This window comes from Chroicocephalus ridibundus, chromosome 2, assembly GCF_963924245.1.
Source record: "Chroicocephalus ridibundus chromosome 2, bChrRid1.1, whole genome shotgun sequence".
Lineage (NCBI taxonomy): Eukaryota > Metazoa > Chordata > Aves > Charadriiformes > Laridae > Chroicocephalus > Chroicocephalus ridibundus.
Genome location: NC_086285.1, coordinates 46,339,100 through 46,360,970, shown reverse-complemented (window position 1 = coordinate 46,360,970; position 21,871 = coordinate 46,339,100). Strand labels below are relative to the sequence as shown.

Here is a 21,871-nt window from a genome sequence, read left to right as displayed (position 1 = left end):
AAAATGAGTAATGAAATATTGTCTTTGTAAGAGCCTACAAACTATCAAAAAGATAATTAAAGTCCAACATTAATTTATCAATATTAAATTGCTTCCTGCTAACTTTATTTAATTCTACAACATGGCACCAAGTCTTGTGGACAGGATAGTAGATATGATGTGTCTTCATTTTGGTAAAGCTTACAACGTTCTCATAAGCAACAACAGAAACATCTTCTAGACAATTAATATAAAAACTGATACCAAAACTACATTGAAGGAGAGGTTATCAGGCTTTCACCACCAAAATGGAAGGATTCTAGAGTTCAACAGGCGTGTGACCTTAAGCCAGTATTTTCATTTATAACAGGGTTAACAAGGTTCAGTTATTACATTTTCATGTCATCAGCATGAAGCTCTACTATTATATAAAATCAAGCAACTTCAAAAACGTGAAATGGAATGAGATGGGATGGGATTGGCTAAACAATAATTAAACCACAAACTACCTGAAAAATAATTTTCTATATGTCTTCTTATTATGATGACAGCCAAATTGATTCCCAAGTGTTACAGAAGATCATATTGTACTCACCTCCATTTGCTTTTTTGTCCACAATTCGTTTAGTGAACCATTCTATGGTTTCTTCTTTGGTGCCTTTTGCAAGCTCAATTACTACCAGAGGCCTGAAGTTAGGCTCAAAAGTATCCAAGAAAGGCCAGCTTTCTGCCATCTTTTGAGAGCTTTCTAAGTACAGAAACAAAATAAAAATGCCAGTGTTAAAAGAATATTTGGTATAAATTTAAAACCTACAAAACTTTACTATAGTGAGTTACACATGTCCATGCTTAGCAAAGTGGCTGGTGCCCATTTCTGTGGACCTGCTGAAAAGAGTAGTTTGAGTAACCTCTCCAGTTATCACTTGGCAAGATGCTACCAGTCTTTGGTGGCATTTATGCGCTACTCTCTAGGTAGAAAATTGTTGTTGCTACATACAGCAAAGTAGTAATGATGAGAAAAGCAAATTAATAAATAAAAACAAAGTAATAAGCAGAAATTATCATCAAAAGCAACAGCTTGCAACTTCCTACAGTATATTATTTGTCAGAAAATGAAAACATTAACAGAAGAGAACATTGGTCAAACAGGTATCTAAAACCGATAAGCCTGCCCTGGTAAGTGCGCAAACACATTAGTATACTTTTAAGGAGGAACTTTCTCAGTTAACCTTGCGAAGGAAACTTATACCACCTTGGGTAGGTGAGCAGGACACCTATCATACAGATAAGCAAATTATGCACAAAGGACTTAAATGACTTGTTGAAAGATATAAACCTAGTGTTTTGAGACAAAACTCAGCTGCAAAGCGTTGCACATCAGCGTAGCTTTACATGTAAATAATCCAAATGTTCTAAGTGAACGTATTTCCTAAGAATCATATCATCATTTAGATTGGAAAAGACCTTTAAGATCAAGTCCAACCGTTAACCTAACTCTGCCAAGTCCCCCAGCACAACATGTACAGGTCTTTGAAAAACCTCCAGGGATGGTGACTCAACCACTTGCCTGAGCAGCCTGTTCCAATGCTTGACAACTGTTCTGGTGAAGAAATTTTTCCTTAAATATCCAATCTAAACCTTTCCTGCCACAACTTGAGGCCATTTCCTCTGGTCCTGCTACTTGGCAGAAAAGACCGACACCCACCTTGCTACATGCAGGCTCCTTTCAGGTAGTTGTGGAGAACAAAAAGGTCTCCCCTGAGCCTCCTTTTCTCCAGGCTAAACCACCCCATTTCCTTCAGCTGCTCCTCATAAGTAGTGTTGACATTGTGCTTTCAACTTTTATATAAATGATTCTACAGAGATCATTATACCATGCTTCATAAAGCAACTTAGAGCTGTATCTGGTAACTAACCTAACTCAGTTTAAAAAAAAATAAATTAAAAAACCCAACCAAAAAATGCTATCACAGACTGAATTTACTAAATTTAAACTGAGGGGAAGGTCTGCATTTGGTTGTTGTTTTTTTTTTCCTATTAACATCACTGAAGAAAGGATTTTACCCACTGTTGTTAAGCAGTTTTCCCCTTCTTGTTCAAAGACTGAAACTACTGAATTTCTAAGCAAGTTGCTCTAAGGATGCAGTTCAGCTTTTATGACAGATATGGTTGTGTGATTCACAGAGAAATCATAATCTCCAGTATTTCATATAAATTATTCTACAAAATACAGTCATAGCATAAACATATGCATATCACAATAAACAAGTCTATTTGCTTTCAGCTGGGGAAAAAGGCTTTCAAGACAAATTTCAACGGGATTTTCAGCCAGTTTCACTTGACCGTTCACACGCACACAATTCTGCAGCATTTGGATTTACAGCTCTGAACCCAAGGATGTATTCCTTTAAAAGAAATACATTAGATTAATGAAGTATTTAAAAACATTTTAGATGTAAATCTGCACATGCCAAATTAATCAGACAAAGGAAAACATAATCAGCAATTAGGCAATGTAACTGTGATTGTCAATGATTACACTGTCTTGGCGCATCACTTCAACTTACTGCATCACTTCCCATAATGTTTTATTTTTTTAAAAAAAGGGATAAAGCCTGTCGCATTGCGCACATCGCAACTTCTATGGAATTTAAAGAATCAAAAGCACTAGGCCGTTATTATTGCTAGTTAACCATAACAGTTTAGAAAACAGTGACCTTCTGAAAACAGCCTTTGTATAAACAGCAGGAGACTCAGCAAACTTGGCTCCTATCCTTTATTCAGAATCGTTGTGCTTGGTGCGGTGACTAAGTCGGATTTGTTATTTTTAGGCATATTACTGCTGAAAAGTAGAACCGGGCTGAAGCGCTCTTCCAACTTGCGTCTGCAATTTCCTATACCACAAAGCAGGCAGCTCAGCGCCCTCTGGAATGTCACTTGCACCTCTTCTCGCACACCTATGCACAGCACGACTTAGGTCAGACCCAGAGGCGCGGGGTGGCCCTCTGACCCTCACAGCCCACCTCCCCGTTGGGCTGGTTCCCCAGGGCGGCCTCCAAGCCCGCACACCCCTCGGGGCGGGGGAGCTGGTTTTATAGAGGCTGTGATAACTCCGTCCCATCCCTCTCGACGCCAAGCTGCGCCCCGCTCTCCTTTTATAGGAACCGGACAACTGAGGCGGAGAGCAGCCCCGGGGCGGAGAGAGGCCCGTTCGGTGACTCGCTCCCTCACGCCAGGCCGCTCCGCGGCTCCCCCTCCGCCCCAAGCCCACCGGGACCCCAGGGACGGGGCCTGGCTCCCGCAGCTTGAGCCCGTTCCAGGCCCGGCCCGCCTCACCCCCCGAGGCCTGTGAACGCCGCCAGGCGAGGGTGCCTGGGAGGTGAGGAGCACTAGCACCGCGCCACGGCGGGGAAGGCCGGGGGTGGGCGGGCAGGGGGGAGGCTCCTCCCCTCACGGCAGCGGCGGCGCAGGCAGCGAGAGCCCCTTCCCGCCGGGCGACAGCCGCCCACTCCCCACTCACCGCCGGCTCCACATCCGCAGGGCGGGCGGCGGCCGCTGGCAGGAGGCGCGGGGGGGGGGGGGCGGCCCGACCTGCCACCGCCCACGGGCTGCCGCCGGCCACGCCCCGTCGCCCCGGGGCCACGCCCCCCCGCGGCTGCCCCGCCTCCTCCCATTGGCCCGAGGCCGCGCTGCCCCGCCCTGTTCGCGTGCCCACGGGGCAAGCGCGGGACGGCTGAGGCGAGGCTGCGGCCGTTGGGTGGGGCGGGTGGTGGCCGTTGGTGGCGGTTAGCGGCCGTTCCGCCCTTTGTGCCATAATGCTTCCAAAATATCTTTATTACAGTGTTTTATCAGCATTGGTAAGGACCGTGACCTCTCGCTTCATCCTCCTTTTTTTTTTTTTTTTTTTAACCTTTCCCTTTCTGTGCTCCCTCCTGGCAGGCCAAATCTCCTTCTGCAGCTCGAGCCGAAAACCCTTCACTTCGGCTGAATTATTTCCAAACCTCGTTTTCTACAGGCAAAAGAGGACACTTTCGCATTTCGATGCCAAGATTTTTGTAGAGAGTATAATTCCACGCGTCCATTCGTAGCTAAGAGCAAAGTGCGACTGCACGGTAGGGGCGGCAGACGAAGAGGCTGGCTAGCACAGCACACTCCCCTGCTGGGCTCATGGAAGTTCTTTTAAGCCAGGTTCTCCAAATATATTTTGTTTTGGACAATATCGGAGCCTTCAGTGCATTGTGGTTTATGCTGGACTGGCCACTAAACAAACAACAGATGCTGTCTTTCCCAAAAGAAGGGAGAATACGGGAGAGAGACTTATGCCTTGAAAAGAAACTAAAGCTACTTTAATGAAATATTAATAATTAAAAAAATAATATCAATAAGAAAAAAAATGAAATCTATACTATATATATACAAAGCCAGTATCAAGCTCCCAGAATGACGATTGCGTCACTGGCAGGCACTGGGAAAGTCCCAGACTGGACTATGTGACAGATAGGTTCCTATGGATTCTGAAACTGTATTCAGGGACACACAGATCAAGGTCAAAGGCAGAAGAACAGACAGAGACCTCCTCAGACACTGGCTATTGAAGAAAGAGGCTGACTCCTTTGATCCCTCAGCTTTTATACTGAGCATGATGCAGATTGGATTGAATACCCTGTTGGTCAGTTTTGGGTCACCTGTCCCGTCTGCTCCTCCCTGTGGGTGCCACCCCTCCCCACTCCAACTTGATACATAACAGTTAGCCGACCTTGGTTGTTATAGCAATAAGTATAAGCAAGAGCTTCTCTGCATACTATTATTTGATATTAACTATACACATCAGGCCTTATCACTGCCAGAAGCAGACGTTGTCTGAAAAATATGCTGTTAATTTCAGGGAGTGCTGTTAGTTAGAAGAGACTTAATGGAAAAGTAAAGTTACTGAAAAGAAAATTGGTTCTGTTCTACCTCAAACCAGGACACAGTGTTCCTTGCAAACTAGGTTAACTTACAGATGTGAACAGTCCATGCAGGTCTAGAATGATTACAGAAACCGTTCCTCACAGTTTGAAAGGCACCGGCTGGGACTTGCACTGTGTTTGCCTCTGTGGCTTATGCCAAGTAGGCACACACCATGTTGCCTAACAGCAAGTGGCTCTGAACTACTAAGAGTGGATTCATAACAGCTTACCAGGTAAGATGAGACTGGTGCAAACCAGCTGGCCACACGGGAACTTCATTTTGCTGATCCACTGTAATTGGGGACTGACTGCAGGTAAGAGCCCTTAGTGTTAGAGGTTTTTTAGAGCCAATGCATGCACCCCATACAGAGCACAATAACTGCCAGAGGGTAATATTTATCCTTCCTCTAGCATCTGGCTATTATTCAACATGCAGTGTTCAGCATGTTTGGCAATACATACAGATTTAAAATTTGTAAATTTTACAGTGAAAAGTTTGTGTTATATTCCATAGCCAGTATAATATACCAGTTTCTGGTGATGAGTTTTTTCTACTATTTATAGCCAATGAAGCTGTGAGGCACTAGGACACCCCGGAAAATTGAGATATATGAATACTTGAAATTCAGGTACTACAGACTATGGTGGGGAGCAGCTGACAGACACAGTCTGTGGCAGATAGTTTAGGCAGAATGTATTAGTCAGGCTTCTCAAACTGTGTCTCAGTCTTGTCCAGCTCTCGGTGGCCTAACCGCATAGTTATTCACCACTGAGTATCTCCAACTGTGAAAACTCTCTCTTCCTGAAGAGATAACGTGGCAATAACAGAGACATGGGTTTAACAAAAGGGTTTTTTTAGACATACTTTTTTTCTTGTGTTTTGCATGTTGTAAGTCTCCACTTCCAATGCATCTAATGAGTATCCACAACGTATCCACGTGTGTCCACAATAAACGTGCTTTGGTCTCTGCCTTTTAGGAGCCCTCTGGCCTTCTTGGCTTGACATCTTCATTCTGCCAGTGGTTTACAAAAAATCCTTTTAAAACAATCTTTGACACCTTCTTCACTTCTGAGCTTCCAGTGAGGACTTGCCATTATCCAATTACTTTGGCCCCGTCCAAAGAGTCATTCAAGGGTAATGTCTTTTCTGGTATCAAATTAATTCTTTTACTGGATAGGGTCATTTAATGTCAATATTCCTTGATGGGACCGTCACATTTCCTCAATGCTGTCTATCCACTAGGTGTCACATTCTTGCTATGCATTGAATTCTTAACTGTTACACTCTCCATTTCTTTCGAAAAGGTTTGCATTTTGCTAGCCATGCATAAAGGTTAGCACATAATTCCATGTTCACAAAAGAAAAATAGGATTCATAAGTAGATGGTGGATGTGTCTACAAAGTAATCGTCATAAACATACACTGCCGGCATAGTGGAAACAGTATCACCATGATGGCAAAAAGTAAATGACCTTGTGCCAAGCACAGTGTTGTAGTGACTAGAAATTTTCCATTAGGAGGATTAGCTAATTTAAAGATGGATCGGGCATACCCACCCTAAATTGCAAACTGCATATCACTATAGCTAAATATAAATCCCAAGCTTGTATCCATTTTTGACTGTAGTCCAGTCTTGTGATTCAGTTATCTGATTATAGCATTTTCATGGTCTGTCTCAGTCAGTCACAATGCAGATTATAGCCAGAGTATAATGGATGAGCTGTAGTAAGGCAGGAAAAAAAAAAGGGAGATACAAAAAAGAATCCATCAAAATTTCAAGAGCAGGGGATTTTTTTATTCTGCGGTTAACCCTCTTCTCCCTGGACTAATAACGACCACACTACGTAACTAAATTAACAAGCCATTAACCTACTGTGAAGTGAAATTCTCTTTTACATCTGGTTGAAAGTCTGCTCACATTTTGGGTATAGTTCAATGGCTCGCTGAGCCCATCCAGCATCTCACTGCTACTAAAAGAGTGAGATCTCACTCCCAATCCACCATCACCATTTCTTTCTCCCTGTGCCCTCATTGCCAGCTCTAAGGCTCTGCCCCATACTTGCACCAACTCTGTCACTCACCAGATCCTTCTCTGAGCCCACTCAATTTACCAGCTCCACAGAAAACTACCCCCTTTTGCCTGGTTTTCTTTGTTTTACTTTAGTGGTTTAAATAAACTCAGAGAAAGGCTAGATAAAATCAAGAGCAGGCACAAGGTAAGCATCTTCCGTACAGTAAATCTTATTAATTCAAATGCACATAGACATATGTATGGTATGACAACCATAGTTTATATAGTCACATAAATGAGATTAATATTGCCTCTTATCTGAAGTCACACATAATAGTAATCATTCTCTTAAGATTTACCTTTACCTAGGTTTTGAGGCATACTGTAACATTGTGTTATCATAAAAGTAAGGAGCAATTAACAGTAAAATATGCTTTCAATTCACAAGCTAAAGACATACTGCTTTGAGTGTTAAATGGATGATAGGACACCTAAAGATTAAGGCTAATGTGGTAATTACATTAAAATTTTTGTAATTAAATTTAAATCAAGGTGTTTGTCAGAGTAAGATGGAGTGACATTTTACCAATCTTCAGTGATGGTTTTGGTCAGACTATACAGAATTATACAGGATCTTTCCAACAGTGTAATAAACATTACTAAAATGTTTTTGCCTTCCTGCAAATGGAGGGGAAAATATTTTTTTGAGTCACACCTGGCACAATTTTTACATCCTGCCAGGAATTTTCACATAAGCGTGTTCAGACAGTCCACGCCTTGTTGGGGTCAAAGTGTTGAAGCTTTGATTCATAAACACTGAGCAATGAAGCTGATCAATTTTAATCGGTAAGGTACAAGCAACATTTCTTCCATTTCACACTGTATCTAGCTGATTAGAAACATCTAGTTTTATCTCAGGTAACTATTCCCAAATTAGGTCATCAAAGAGCAGAAAACCCTGTCCTCTCAAACAAAATGGAAACGTCATAAAAAGAGGAGGATCAGCCTGACTAGGCCTGGAAGAGGTGAGAGAAACGCTCTTAAATCACTACCCAGAAGGAGCAGGTAAAAGGTAAAATATCTGCAGAAGCTGTTCATCATCACTGATACATGAAGTGAATTAAAAGTAATCAAGATTCTAAGTTCATTGCACCTGGGCAGAACATACTTTATTTGCTAGTCCGTGGCTAGAAACAGTACTGCGCAGTCAGTTGGTTAATTGCTATGAGTTATTAGGTAGCAGAATTTAACACATTCTAACAAAATGTGCAGAGACTGGATTAATCAGTAGCCATGATGCTATGACTGGGGCTGTGCCTCACAGAGGTCCCTGACTGCACAATCTGATGCAGCCTGTCAGCAGATTGTGTTTTTCAAATAGCTGTTTTAATAATATCTCTGCCTGGATTTAGGAACTGAAGGAAGATTATGCTTTTAACTGTCTGCTAAATTATGAGCATAGCAGAAAGAGCTTAACCAAGGTTTGGGAGAGGCAAGTTCAGGAATTTAGCGTTCAGTAAAAGTCCTTCCAGCCACTACCTTCAAAGTAACACTCACCGAAGATAACAAGATGATAAATCCCCTTACAGTCCTGCTCTGAGGGCTCTGAATTATGCATAGGAATGGCCATAGGAGGGCTGAAGAAGTTAATGAATCCAATTCTCTTTCACCCCTTGTGCCTGAATTCAGCTGCTGTTCAGCTGCTGGACAACCACAGCATGACATTTTAAGGGAAACCAAATTCAGAGAGCAGGAATACCATCAGCCATTCCAAACTACATCAGATGTGCACATGGTGGCTTTTATTGTGCTTAGTTAAGTATTTCATGTGTTCTTACAGACAACTTCATGAAAGTGCCGATATAAAATGCAGATACCACATCTTTACTTCATACAGTACATTTTACTCTAACTTTTAAGTAACTTGAAGCATCACTTCAGAACTGGTCTTTTATGGAGCTCTTGATTATGAAAAGATGAGTTGCGTAAGTTTTTCTAGCTGATTCTTCAAACTGTCATAAATTGATTTCTCTAGGGAAATACATTGGCTTACGGAGTTAGGCAAGGGCTGTAGTGCTGGCATACTGCTGGCAAAACAATCATAGATTTGACATCTGTCCAACAGTTTGAAGTCTAAAGAGACTCTGAGCTCTGTTTTCCTTTCATACAGTATACACTGTTGTGTTGTATGATACATTTGCAAGTCTGTATATAATTTCTTCGTTTACTTACTATCCCCTAGTATGAATTGTACATCTGTTCATTTGACTGCTCTCACCATTGCTTGGAAATTGACAAAACTAGTTTAAACCATTAAACTACAGACGTCCTGTTTCTGTTAATTGCTATTTCTAAGGGCCCAAGCTTGTCATTATACTGATGTCAGCCTAGTTTACATACTACATCTACGTACTCAGAAACTATGTTTCTGATTCCCCTTCATTTTCAGGTGGCGTCCAATTGAAGCAAACAGGTATCTACTCATCCAAGACTCCAAAACAGAAATAAAAATGGCAAGCCTTGAATAAATCACTTCATTTTTTTGACCAAAATATAAATGTGATCACTGGACTTTGCAAAATTATGGAACTTGGTCCCTTAGAAACCAACAACACCAAGTGCAAAATATTGAACTCATGAGTATAGTACAATTTGAAATACTCAGTGAAACACTGCAAAGCAATCACTAAAGTAATACTAGCTGTTAAATAAAAATTGAATGAGTCAAAAGAGAAAGTCTTTTGCTTGCAATCTCTTCTACAGAGCTGGCAAGCAAAGTACTGACAGAAAAAGGAAGTGTGCATATGCTATTGTTAAAAGACCGCATGTGCTGGTCTAGTTCAACATGTGCTTTTGGTATCTAGTTCCTTCTTGAATGCACAGTGTGTCACAGTTTTTCACCATCTGAGTCCACATGGGTCCCAATGCTGTCATCAAATGTTCAGAGCATGGGGTAATAAAGATATACGGTATATTGTGTCTGTTCAGGGGAACACGAGGCACTCTGAGTGAACCTGAAAAAATGTTTAACCTGACCTGTCTGCTATAGTCATACATTCAGAAATACCAGAGACATAATGTTTATAAATTTAAAGAAATTTTCCATAAATTCTAATTTATTAGAAAATAGTATATTATCTTTATTAGTATCAAGTGGTCCACATAAAATTTAGTACTCTAGGTCTGTACAGAAAAACCCTGATTTTATCAAGGTCATTGAATTTGTCTTTTATTTCTGTAGTGTATGATTTTATAATCTGATTTGAAGCACCCTCAGATGTATCACACCTAATCTTAAAAAGTCTTTATTTTAATGAAAATAATCTCAAATCATCAATTAGAAATGCAGTGTGGTAGAAAGGAGGAATCTGATTTCTATTCTTCTCATTTAGTTCCTTCTGGAGCAGATGTCTAGTGTTTGTCAAGATAGAAGGCAGAACAGTGTAGTATTTGCCCCATTTTAAGGCACAGAAGGAACTGCTCCTTCATGCTAGTACTACAGTGAAATAAGCTAAGCAAAACATTAAATTAAAAAAGGATTCTCCATTCTTAATATCAAATGTCAAGTCAAGTAAAAGTCAAGAAAAGATTAACAATTAATATTGCCCTTAAAAATCTTTTTCCTGAGGGATCTGAAGTCATGTACTGAAAACAGAGCACAGAATGCAAGTTCCGTTTGGGGTTTCTTTCAAGAAAAATAAATTTGTATTTTGGCATTATGTTACATAACCAAGAGTCTGTCTTCACTTCAGATTTAATGAGAGTGACAGGTGTCTGGGTACAGACAATCTCAGTTAGTCCAGCCTGGGTGTGAGTGGGTGTATTTAGAGCTCTATGTGAGTCACAGCGAGTCCCACTAGTATTGCCTGTAAGGCCCTAGAACTCATGGGAACATAGTGCTTTATATGTTACTGCAGTATTGGGGTTGATGGAGGCTCTACATGGAGATGATGGAGGAAGCCTTCTCTCTTCTGCGTAGGGCCATGCATTGGAGGTGCACACCCTGGCCATATTGGGCTACATGGCAAGAACACAGTACCCCAGAGGTCACATGAGGTAGGCAGGCCCCCTGGGCTGGGACACACAATGGCATGGACCAGCAGCACAGGCAGAGAGATATGAATTTCTTGGCTGTTAGAGACTGCCACTGCTTCTTCCTAGGCACGTGGGACTGAAGACTCTGAGAGAAACCGCAGTGCTACGCTAATAGCACCAGTTCCCTATACTACAGCAAGAAACTAGCAGTGAAGGCTGATGTTGAGATGTGGGAGGATTAAAACCTCTCTTGCTTTATTAAATCCACACCTGCAGCAGTATCTATGATTCTTTTTTACATAACTGTGAGAGAAGTCTGCTCTTCTGGACACTCTGGTTGATGGGGTGACTGTCAGCACTCATTTATGTTGTCACTGAAGCTGGCAGCTTACTAACAAAAGTGAGAGTAAGAAGCAGGTTTGGTCCTGTGTCCCAGCTGAGCCAGCTTGTCGGAATTGAAATCCCACCTCCAGACTAAGTGAGATGGTTTCAGGTGTCCACAAGTAGTCACCACACCTAAGTGCACAAGTAACTCACACAGTCAAGACGCTCCCTCAGGCACTTAGAAATGGCGGGTGGTAAGGGCTGAAAGGCTACCCTTAGTGGTATATGACAACTGTGTTCAGAGAGATGGTTCTCCACATGCCAGATAGGTGGGACCTGCTGGAAATGAGGATCTTTGTGTGTCTGGAAATATGGATCTGTGCAACAACTTGTAGAACAGGCTATTCTGGGCCTGTTCCTGCTTAATATGGCTGTGTACTCTGAAACCACTGAGACTATGCAGCTCAGAGCTTTATCAATTCAGAGAAGTTTGAAACTCACACTAACCTAGGTTTGAAACACTCCAATCTAAAACATCCTGGACATTTAACATTCTTAAAAGCAGGGAGATTGGTAAATGGCAGAATTAGGATAAGTACTGGCAGTATTAGATGATGTAATTACAGTACCTCACACTGAAGGTAATGAACCACTTGGCAACACTGATACAGTATGCTGTAAGGCTATAGACATCAGCATCATCTAGCCAGAAGAAAGACAGGCTGTGAATATACCTAGGTTTTCCATATCCCTTGCTTAGGCAACTGTTAATAAGAAACAATACTGAGTTATCAGATACACTGGATTTTTTCCTTAATCATTACCGAAGTAATCACACACATCCCTTTCTGACATTTTTAAAGAGGACTTTAAGATTCAAAGGTGAAAGGTGTTTTGCCTTCAGCAGACAAGACTTGCGCCTCATTTTAGTTAAATGATATTTCAGGAGGTCTCTACTCCTGGGATTTTGTTGTATGACCAAAGTAATGTGTGACAAATACTAAGAAAAACAACATGGTAAGTTTGCCAGAATTTTTAACATCTATTAAAAAATGCAGAACTGTTGTGGTAAGATGTAGTATTATTTGTGTAATATTATCTTAATGATTTTTTGATTGATGGAGATTTTGCAGATTATTCTAGATATTAATATCTTCCCAGGTTTTGTTATCTAGATCTGTAATAGTTGTTTCATTAATTTTTTTTATTTGTTTACAATGGGGTAGTTACACGTAATTGTTGATTTATTCACTATATGTCATAATTCAACTCCCTGAGGGATACAGTGGATAATAAAGCTAGTTCCCCAATTTGTTTTTTTAATTTCAGAAGTCATACATTTATTTGCTATTTTAAATGTACATGTTTGGTACAGGACAATTGCAACATCATCTGAACATATATGAATAAGGAGGGAAATGGTGAAGAAATTACAGTTCCTTAAAAGACCAGGAGAAACAATACATTAGCATTTAACTGACTTTTATTTAAGTTTCTTCCATACTAGATACCAAAATCAAGCAAAAATTTAAACAAAATAATGTACACAGTACTGTACTGTAATATACACAGTGTGGAATCTGTTCTTGCATAACTCACACAGACATGATTTTTTTAATGTGATTTATTTGTATTGACTCCACTAAGTTTAGCCCATATAACTGATGTATAAACTTTTATATTTCTGTGGCTGTACATCAGTGCTCTGACACATCTAGGTGAGGAACTGGTTCCCCAGATAGGTTCCTCCACACTTCTGTTACCTGAGGAAGTGTCAGCAAGAGTCCCCCAGGGTGACCTTTCAACTGCTACTCACAGAGATCATCTGCATCATCTTAGTACCGCTTGGCACACCCTTGGGTATCAAAGACATCTGCAGAAGGCTGGCAGATACACCACAAGACTGGTGATAGATCTGCAGTTTCTGAAGCAACAGCTGGAGGATAGGAGAGATATACCACATAGCAACTAAAACGGTACTAGACAGCTATGTTTAGGCAGCTTATTTAGCTTTTTGCTTCTCCAGTTATGTAGGCATTTCATTATTTTTCTTCAGAGAGCAGTGTTCTGCATCAGCCTCAGAAGCCAACAGTTCTTTACGCAAGAAGTTACCCATCAAGAACATGATTATATACATTATTCTCATTTTGATTGTTAACAAACATATGCATTAATTTTCTTTCACACAGTCTACACTAGCATCTTCATACAAGTAACATTTGGTAATACTGTTAACAAATGGAATGTCCAAGTAATTAACTCATTTCGGGCATTTGCTTCCACAACACATCACCATCAGTTACTGCTCTCTTCACAAAATTCCAGCTCCTTGATTTCTATTATTTCTCCAGCACTACAAACCATAACAAAACTTTGGGTGCACCTACAAAGAAAATACACAGCATTAAACACTCACATCAGTGTGATTACTTAGCCACATACCAGTAAGCATATGGAATGTTTTGACAATGGTAAACTTTAAAGTTTCCCCTTTCTTCTCAAAATTGCTCTACATGTCCAAAACACTTTACACAGCAAAATCAAGATGTGCCTGTAGCAGAGGGAGGTACACATCTGCTACTTTAATCCAGTTAGCATAGTTAAAATAGCAGTGAAGATGCAACAGCATAGGCCAGACAGCACATTATATAAATCAGAATATAACCCATACAAAATTCTAGCAATACACTCTGAACCTTCCTGTTGTACATTTTTTAATCTTCCAGCAATGACCAAAGGATTGAGATGGGGTTTGTATCTGGCCAGTATCTTCAATGTCAACCAAGAGACACCTTCCATGACCCTGATACCAAAATCTGTAATGAAACCGTCACTCTCTAAACCAGGTTTATAGTTTAGAAAGCCGCCATTAGTTTATTTACAGCGCCGGGTGCATGGGGGATCTTTCCTCCTATCATGCACACCCATCAGAACTCTCCACACCATTTTTATACGCATTTTACAGCATCATTATAATATTAGTACCTCCTGCCTATATTTGATTGGTTAGTAATTTACATTTACATGTAATACATTTACATAGTAAATTACACGATCGAGTTATAGCCACCACGCATGCCCAAGGGAAGGATCTTCACCTGGGCAAGGGTCTTCTTGACCTACGGGCATGATTTTTAGTATTATAATGAAGGTAGTTCAGCTTAAGGCACTATGAATTTTCACTTTCCTGCCAAGTTTACTAAACTTCTCAAAACGTGTAGATTAGTACCATCCTCAAGGTCCTCATGCTCAATGTGCTTCCTCAAGAGTGATACAATATTTGCCTCCCTTGATTAGTTCTTTTCATTAGTTCATGCTTCATAAATTCAAGGGTAGAATCCTCATTATTCGTGGGAATACACATAAGGCCTTTCAACACTAGTTACTAATAACATTTCAGGGATACGCTTTTGTAACATATCTACTCCTCTTTTAATAATACTGGCTCTTCAGTCTCCAACAGCATCACATTCCACTATTTCCGTCACATGAAAAAGTACTTCCTTCTGATTTTTTTTTTCATCTGTTACATGATTCACAGGATGTTGCTAATTCTTGTATTTTGAGATGATGTGAATGCCTGCTTCTTGTTTAGCTTTCCACACCATCCATTGCTTTAAAGATTTTTCTTTTGCTGCTTTCCACTGTCACTCTTCTAGGCCAAGAATTCTAATCTATTTAAGTTCTCCACACGTGGCAGCTATTCGCGACCTCTGAAAGTCTCTGCCACCCTTCCTTCAACTCTTGCTTGTCCTAATCTACTACACCTTTTTCAAAATAGCATAAGCAAAACTCCATACAGGAGTAAGAATACTTCAGCCCAAGTTAAAATGCTTTGGTTTATTCCTGTTGTATACTTTTACTAGACCAGGACTAAAACAAAGAGAGTAAGATGCTCCAGCAATTAACTTGCAGGGACAGTACACACACAAAAAGTAAATTAAATATCTCCCTGTTTATCTAGAAATATTAGTATTCCCATAAGTTATGTAGTGATTGGCCTTTACTCAGCATAATAGTGTCATTTTTGTAACTGATTGTAAAGAAAAGCAAGAATAGCAAGCTATTCAATGTTACACAGGATATACTATACCTAAAACCACAGATCTGCAATCAAATACAAAAGTTCTGCTGAAACCAAGGTGCCAGACAAACCAAATACATTTAAAAACCTGAAAAAATATTCAATAACAATCCATTTGTATCACAGAAAGCACAGAAAAAAGCAAGATGAAACCAAGTGCCTCACTTAGAAGAGAGAAGCGTATCCAAGCAACAGCATTAAGACTCAAAAGAAATAGGTCATGTGAAGAGACACACTAAATTTAGTAATAAAATGTAAATTCAGCAGCAAAGATAAAGAAGGGTTAGTGAAATAATTTCAACGCCAAGAAAACGGAAAGAAATTAAAAGATTCCTCATCAGAACATTTTCTGAAGCAGGGAGACATTTTAGGCAAAAGCTCTGCACTTAGTTGCAACAGTGCAACTGAAAAGAAATTCCATGACAATAAATAGATTTAAATTTGTATGAAACATAAAATAACTCAAAGCAGATTTTGGTCCAGTATTTTATTTTTGATCAGCTTTATCCCAGAAGCTTGATAAGAGCTCTAGTTGATTGGGTCTGTGTGCACATGCAGATGGAAGTCATGATGTGTTAAGAAGTTGGTACAAAGGTACAATGGCAAAACTTTTACTGACATCACAGGGTCTTGCAGGCAGCCATTAGGATTTGCTTTGGATGCTAATTAGGTCAATGACAAAACTTCCCTACATCACACAGAACCATATGCTTGATTTAATGAAAAGGTGTGACCACAGCTGTTCTTGGCATCCCATCTGGATTTAGCCAGTTCAGCTGAAGAACTTGTTCACCAAGGAGCTTACGTGGAGGTGTGAGTGACAGCTAGCTGTCTTGATGCGCAGATGTGGTAACACTGAAAGAACAGCTCTGTTCCACAACCAGTTAGGAAAAAAATTATACTTTCTTCTTCCCCAGAAGATTTTTACTCCATTTCAGAGGCTGTCTTCTTAAATCCTTGAACACTCATGGATGGCATTTGTTGTAAGGGCGGAGTTTCCACCGCTTCAGATGCGCTAACTCTGCTGTTCGCAGTAGCCGTTTCTTCCAGCGCTGAACTGCAGGTTTTCCCACCTTTGGACGAGCTCCGAACTCTGCAAGCACTCCCTGCCCAACACAGAGGCAGATCATGCGGTTGTCATAGATAGTAGCTGCAGGACAGCAGAATCAGGACTAGGACTTTAACTGGAACTAAGACACTCACAACATCCAGGAAAGGAAAGGGCTGCCTGCTTGAGCAGCGGAGTCACTCCTCCGTTCCTCCTACTTAGCTCAAGACTCAGAAGGAGCTGTGCTCTGGGGGTCCCTGCCTCTCACAGCAGCAGTTCAGCACCGTTCTATTGCTGTGGGAAGCAGCAGTTCCAAAGCCAGCCTTCTCCTGAAGTCCCACATGAAATACTAATGTGAGAAAGAGACCTTTTCCCTCACAAGTGATAGCATATTTTCATCCAAAAGGAAAAAAGACACAAATGCAGCATATATGCTGCCATATACCGCAGCACTGTGAACACTAAGATTACACAAATGCATACTTAATTTTTAATATAAATTCATCCTGTAGATTTGCTGTCTCTGGGAACAGCTATTGACTTTGCTCTGCGGGCAGTGCTGAAAATTGTGGGCAGACACGAATTATCTAATCATGCTAAATTTGACTTTATTTATCAATACCTGAGACAGTAAAAAATACTGTCTGAAATCTGGACAAGCATGACAAGGTTGGAGTAGGAACTAAGATATGTGGTATAATGGGTAGCACTGTGGTCTGAACGTGAATGCAAAGGTTGAGTATAGTTTGGAAGGACAGTGTGTATCTGTGTGTCATCAGCACCCAGCAAGCAAACAGAAAAAAAAGCCCCAGAGAGCGAGAGATGCAACAGTTATATGCCACAAGAGAAAGTCAAAAGAACAAACTGAAAGCAGGCAATCTGCCTTGTGTTGTTTGATTCTTTCTCTTTTCAGGGAAATAAGACTTTGTGTACATTTCTTGTAAAAAAAACAACAAACTGCACCACAGACATATCTGGGTTCTCTGTCACTGTGTTCCCTAATTTAAAAAAAAATCAACTGACAAGGCTGAATCTGGCCAGTGACAGAGGTGACAAAGTAGAAAAAAAAAGTACTTTAAGTTAAAGCAGTTACTTATCTTGACATTGCTTTACAAAAGCGATCTTGATGTTAAAAAGGACAAACTCCAAGGAAAAAGTATTTTCCACTCTACTACTACTTACTACTACTATTTTCTACCAGCTGGAATCAGTACAAATAACAAATATTTCTTTTTGCCTTATTGAGCCCTAAAGATTTATTATCAAAAGAGAAAAAAAGAAGAACAATTTCTCTCAAAAGAAGAAACAACAATTAAAAAATTGCAAATAAACATCTTTACTGAGTTTAAATATTGCTTTCAATATTCTTTTCACACATATAAAGCAAATTTGCAGACAACAGCAAGCTGATTGGTGGAGTTGACATGCCTGAGGGACAGGACGCCATCCAGAGGGACCTGGACAAGCTCGAGAAGTGGGCCAATGTGAACCTCATGAGGTTCTACAAGGCCAAGTGCAAGGTCCTGCACCTGGGTCAGGGCAACCCCTGGTGTCAATACAGGCTGGGGGATGAAGGGATTGAGAGCAGCCCTGATGAGGACTTGGTGGATGGAAAGCTGGACAATGTGTACTCACAACCCAGAAGGCCAACCATATGCCAGGCTGCATCAAAAGAAGTGTGGCCAGCAGGTGAAGGGAGGTGATTCTGCCCCTCTACTCTGCTCTGGTGAGACCCCACCTGGAGTACTGCATCCAGCTCTGGAGCCCTCAGAGCAGGAAAGACATGGACCATCTGGAGCAGGCCCAGAGGAGGGACACAAAAATTGAATACCTCTCCTATGAGGACAGGCTGAGAGAGTTGGGGTTGTTCAGCCTGGAGAAGGGAAGGCTCTGGGGAGACCTTATTGTGGCCTATCAGTACTTAAAGGGGGCTCATAAGAAAGATGGAAACAAACTTTTCAGCAGGGCCTGTTGCAATAGGACAAGGGGTAATGGCTTTAAACTAAAAGAGGGAAGATTTAGACTAGATATAAGGATGGAATTTTTTACAATGAGGGTGGTGAAACACCGTCACAGGTTGCCCAGAGAGGTGGTAGATGCACTATCTCTGTAAACATTCAAGGCCTGTTTGGATGGGGCTCTGAGCAACATGATCTAGTTGAAGATGTCCCTGCTCATTGCAGGGGTGGTTGAACTACATGACCTTTAAAGGTTCCTTCCAATCCAAACTATTCTATGATTCTAAAATATTTTACTAGTAAAGGTAATTATTCATTACTCATGTTGTATACATAAATAACTGGGACACAACATGGCTGGAAAACTATCAGTTATTTTTATTAATCTGGTTGAAAATAGTTAGAATTTATTCTTTCATTTCAAGTATAGAGAAGTATTAAAAATCATATTTTTAACCAAACTAAAGCCTGCAGTGTGAAATTATTTCTCAAGAGTAATGACTGGAAATCTTCAGGTTTGGAGTTTACCAGATATTCATATCCTGGTGGCACAATTGTGGCACAATATCCACAAGACACTTATTGTATTTACCCATGGCAGATGTTTGGAAATTGCTGACCAGTTGTGTATTACAATAGAAGTTTTAAGGTTAAAGAAAGAGATGTAGTTTTATGTAAAAAGAAAACTCCAAAACATTGCACAAGTTTTTATTTACAACCAACAGGGTTAGGATGAGATCAGGATTACACCAGAGAAGCTGCACTATGTTTCATAGGTAAATTAACTAAACTGGGAGCAGGATTATGAGGAGGATTTTTTTGGGTTGAAACCTTCAACTGGTATCAAGTGGAGTGGCATGGATTCCAGGACATGAGATGGGACAATGGGTGTACTGGTGGACAGGATTCACTTTTTACCAAGTGATAGGACGAGGGGGAGTGGTTTCAAACTGAAAGAGGGTAGATTTAGATTGGATATAAGGAAGAAATTCTCTACTGTGAGGGTGGTGAGACACTAGAACGGGTTGCCCAGAAAAGCTGTGGATACCCCACCATTGGAAGTGTTCAAGGTCAGGCTGAGCCTTTGAGCAACTTGATCTAGTGAAAGATATCTCTGCCCATGGCAGAGGGGGTGGAACTAGATGATCTCTGAAGGTACCTTCCAACCCAAACCATTCTGTGATCTCCGCCCACTCCAGCCCATTCTGCAGCCACAGCTGGCCTTGATGACATCATTAGCAACAATAGAAACATAGGGCTGAAGTGTCCTCAGAAAGTCATATTCACAGCCTCCCTGCCTCCAGGCTGCTCCACTACACCTACTAAATTTCTGTTTATAGAGGATAAGATATATATGCAGCCTGTTCTTAAAGACCCCAATGACAGACCCTTACCATACCACTGGCAATCTTTTTTTCCAGTACCTCTACCCTTGAAGAACGTTTGTCCTAAATATCCTGGTTGCGATTTCTGCCCATGGTGAACATAGAAATAGATTATGTCCATCTCATCAGTAACTTCTCACTGATTTGTGGATTGTTGTCATTCTCCTACTCATCTTATTCTTCCCTATTAACTAATCTGAAATAATTCAGTATTTCCTCTAGGCCCCTTGACATTCTGGTTGCTCTCCAGGTGGTCCACATCCTTCCTCACGTGCAACATCCAAAACTAGCTTTACAACTGCTAAGCAATGCAGAATTCCTTGCCAAGTCTTGCAAACTCTAATCCTCATAACACATCCCAGCAGGACGCTTATCTTTTTTTGCAATAACAAGCCACGGTTGACTCACACCCACACTGTGACCCCTCAAAGCCTGAGTTACTATTGTACAGAACTGCTACCTAACCAGTTTTCCCTAACAGTCAATTATTCCTGCCTAGGTCTGCAGCTGTTTTGGTTGACTAGCTTCCCATTTTTTTTGTATTTCTAATTGAAGATCATTTTTTATCTTGTCCCTGTCCTCCAGCATACCTACTTCTTCCCAGCCTGATACATATGTGAATTCAATAAACATTTTCCCTTTAATAAGCATTTGTCCAGGCCAACAGATTCTGGATCTGTGCAATCCAACTTGATACACATTTCCATTTTGATAGAGAACCACCCTGTTATTCTAGTTTTCCAACAAGCTTTGCACACACCTAGCTGCAGATCAACGCAGAACACATTTTATTAATTTGCTTATGGGAATCACATAAAAAGTTACCTGAAAATCAAGACATATTGTATCTATAGCTCTTCTTTATCCATAAGATATATCATGCTGTCATAAAGGCAATCATATTTTTGAGACATGATTTCTTGTTGAAGGTTACTCATCCCTATGTTATTTTTCAGGGATATACAAATATACTTTTCCCTGTTTTTCTAGGAATTTAAACTAATTTGCTTAATCAAAAATTTCATACCTTCTCTTTTTCCTTCTTCCTCCCCTCCACCATGCTTGTCACTTTACAGCCTCCCTCTATCCTACCTAATGTCCATAACTTCTCAAATACATTGATTATTGACGCTGAGATTCTGTTAGCAAGACCTTTAAGTATGCTAGCACAAAGTTAAAGGGAGACTTGAGGTCAATTTGAAAATATCTGACTTAAATATTCTACCCTTAACTGAGGCTAATGCCTTAGTTTCCTTATTTTACTGATCTTTAGTAGTGAAGCCTAGAAGCTACTGCCTTCCTGACACCTTGTAGTTTTCTCACTTTACAATTAGAGAACCCTTTCTATCTCATACAATTAGAGGGGTTACAGAGCGATGTGGGGTTTTTATTTTGCTTGCTAGTTGTATTTCATTTCATGCTTGTGTCTTTTTTTGTTCCTACATGCTTCTTTTATATACTTTTATTCTCAGCCCTAATAGCTTAACCTGCTTTCTCATTCCCTATAGGCTTGTTTCTTCAGTTTGCATGATTTAGCCAAGATGGTTTCCTAACTGCAGTTGTTGACTACTTCACAATGAAAACCTGGGTTTGTGCCCTTAATATTAGCAACTCCTGTGAATTCACTCTTTCTTTTCTGGTTACCTGTTTTACAACCTTCCTAAGTGACCCCTGCCTTCCTCTTCTCCAAGTTCATTGAAGGCTGCCCTCCTGACTTACATGGGATTCATGTTGATCTTACTTCTCCTCGTTCTGGTCCTGCAGATGACTAATTAACTCTGCTATTTTGTGGACAGTCTCACCTAATGTTTACCCTGACCTTTTCAGCTAGTTTCTTCTTATTGGTTGTAATCAAAACTAGAATAGCCTCATTGCTCTGGGTAGAAGTCTCCAAAAAGCCTGGAAGGCTCACCTGTCTCCAGCTTGTGTGTTCATGTAGGTATTCACATCCACAGCTAAGAGAAAAGAAAACAAAAGGTTGTGGCCCAGGGACACTGCTTAGATTACACACCCTGTCTCATGCAGTTGAATGTCTCATTGGGAATGGGTTCTCACAGCTGGTACATATGACCCAGGCAGACACAGTCACAATACCCT

At 40.6% G+C, this 21,871-nt stretch overlaps 1 protein-coding gene across 2 annotated transcripts in view; it reads right to left on the bottom strand.

Moving 5' to 3' along the window:
• ANO10 (anoctamin 10) overlaps window positions 1-3,616 on the bottom strand; it is a 124,838-nt gene extending 121,222 nt beyond the window's left edge. The window contains exons 1-2 of one of the 2 annotated variants that reach the window (XM_063325259.1): window positions 3,500-3,616; window positions 575-727 (exon numbers count right to left, since the gene is read on the bottom strand). In XM_063325259.1, coding sequence (XP_063181329.1) covers window positions 575-713 — 139 coding nt within the window. In that variant the 5' untranslated portion in view covers window positions 714-727; window positions 3,500-3,616. Of the gene's footprint in view, window positions 1-574; window positions 728-2,696; window positions 2,784-3,499 lie in introns of those variants that run through there. The other variant, XM_063325258.1, reaches the window with a different exon arrangement.
• Between the last annotated feature and the right edge of the window lie 18,255 nt (window positions 3,617-21,871).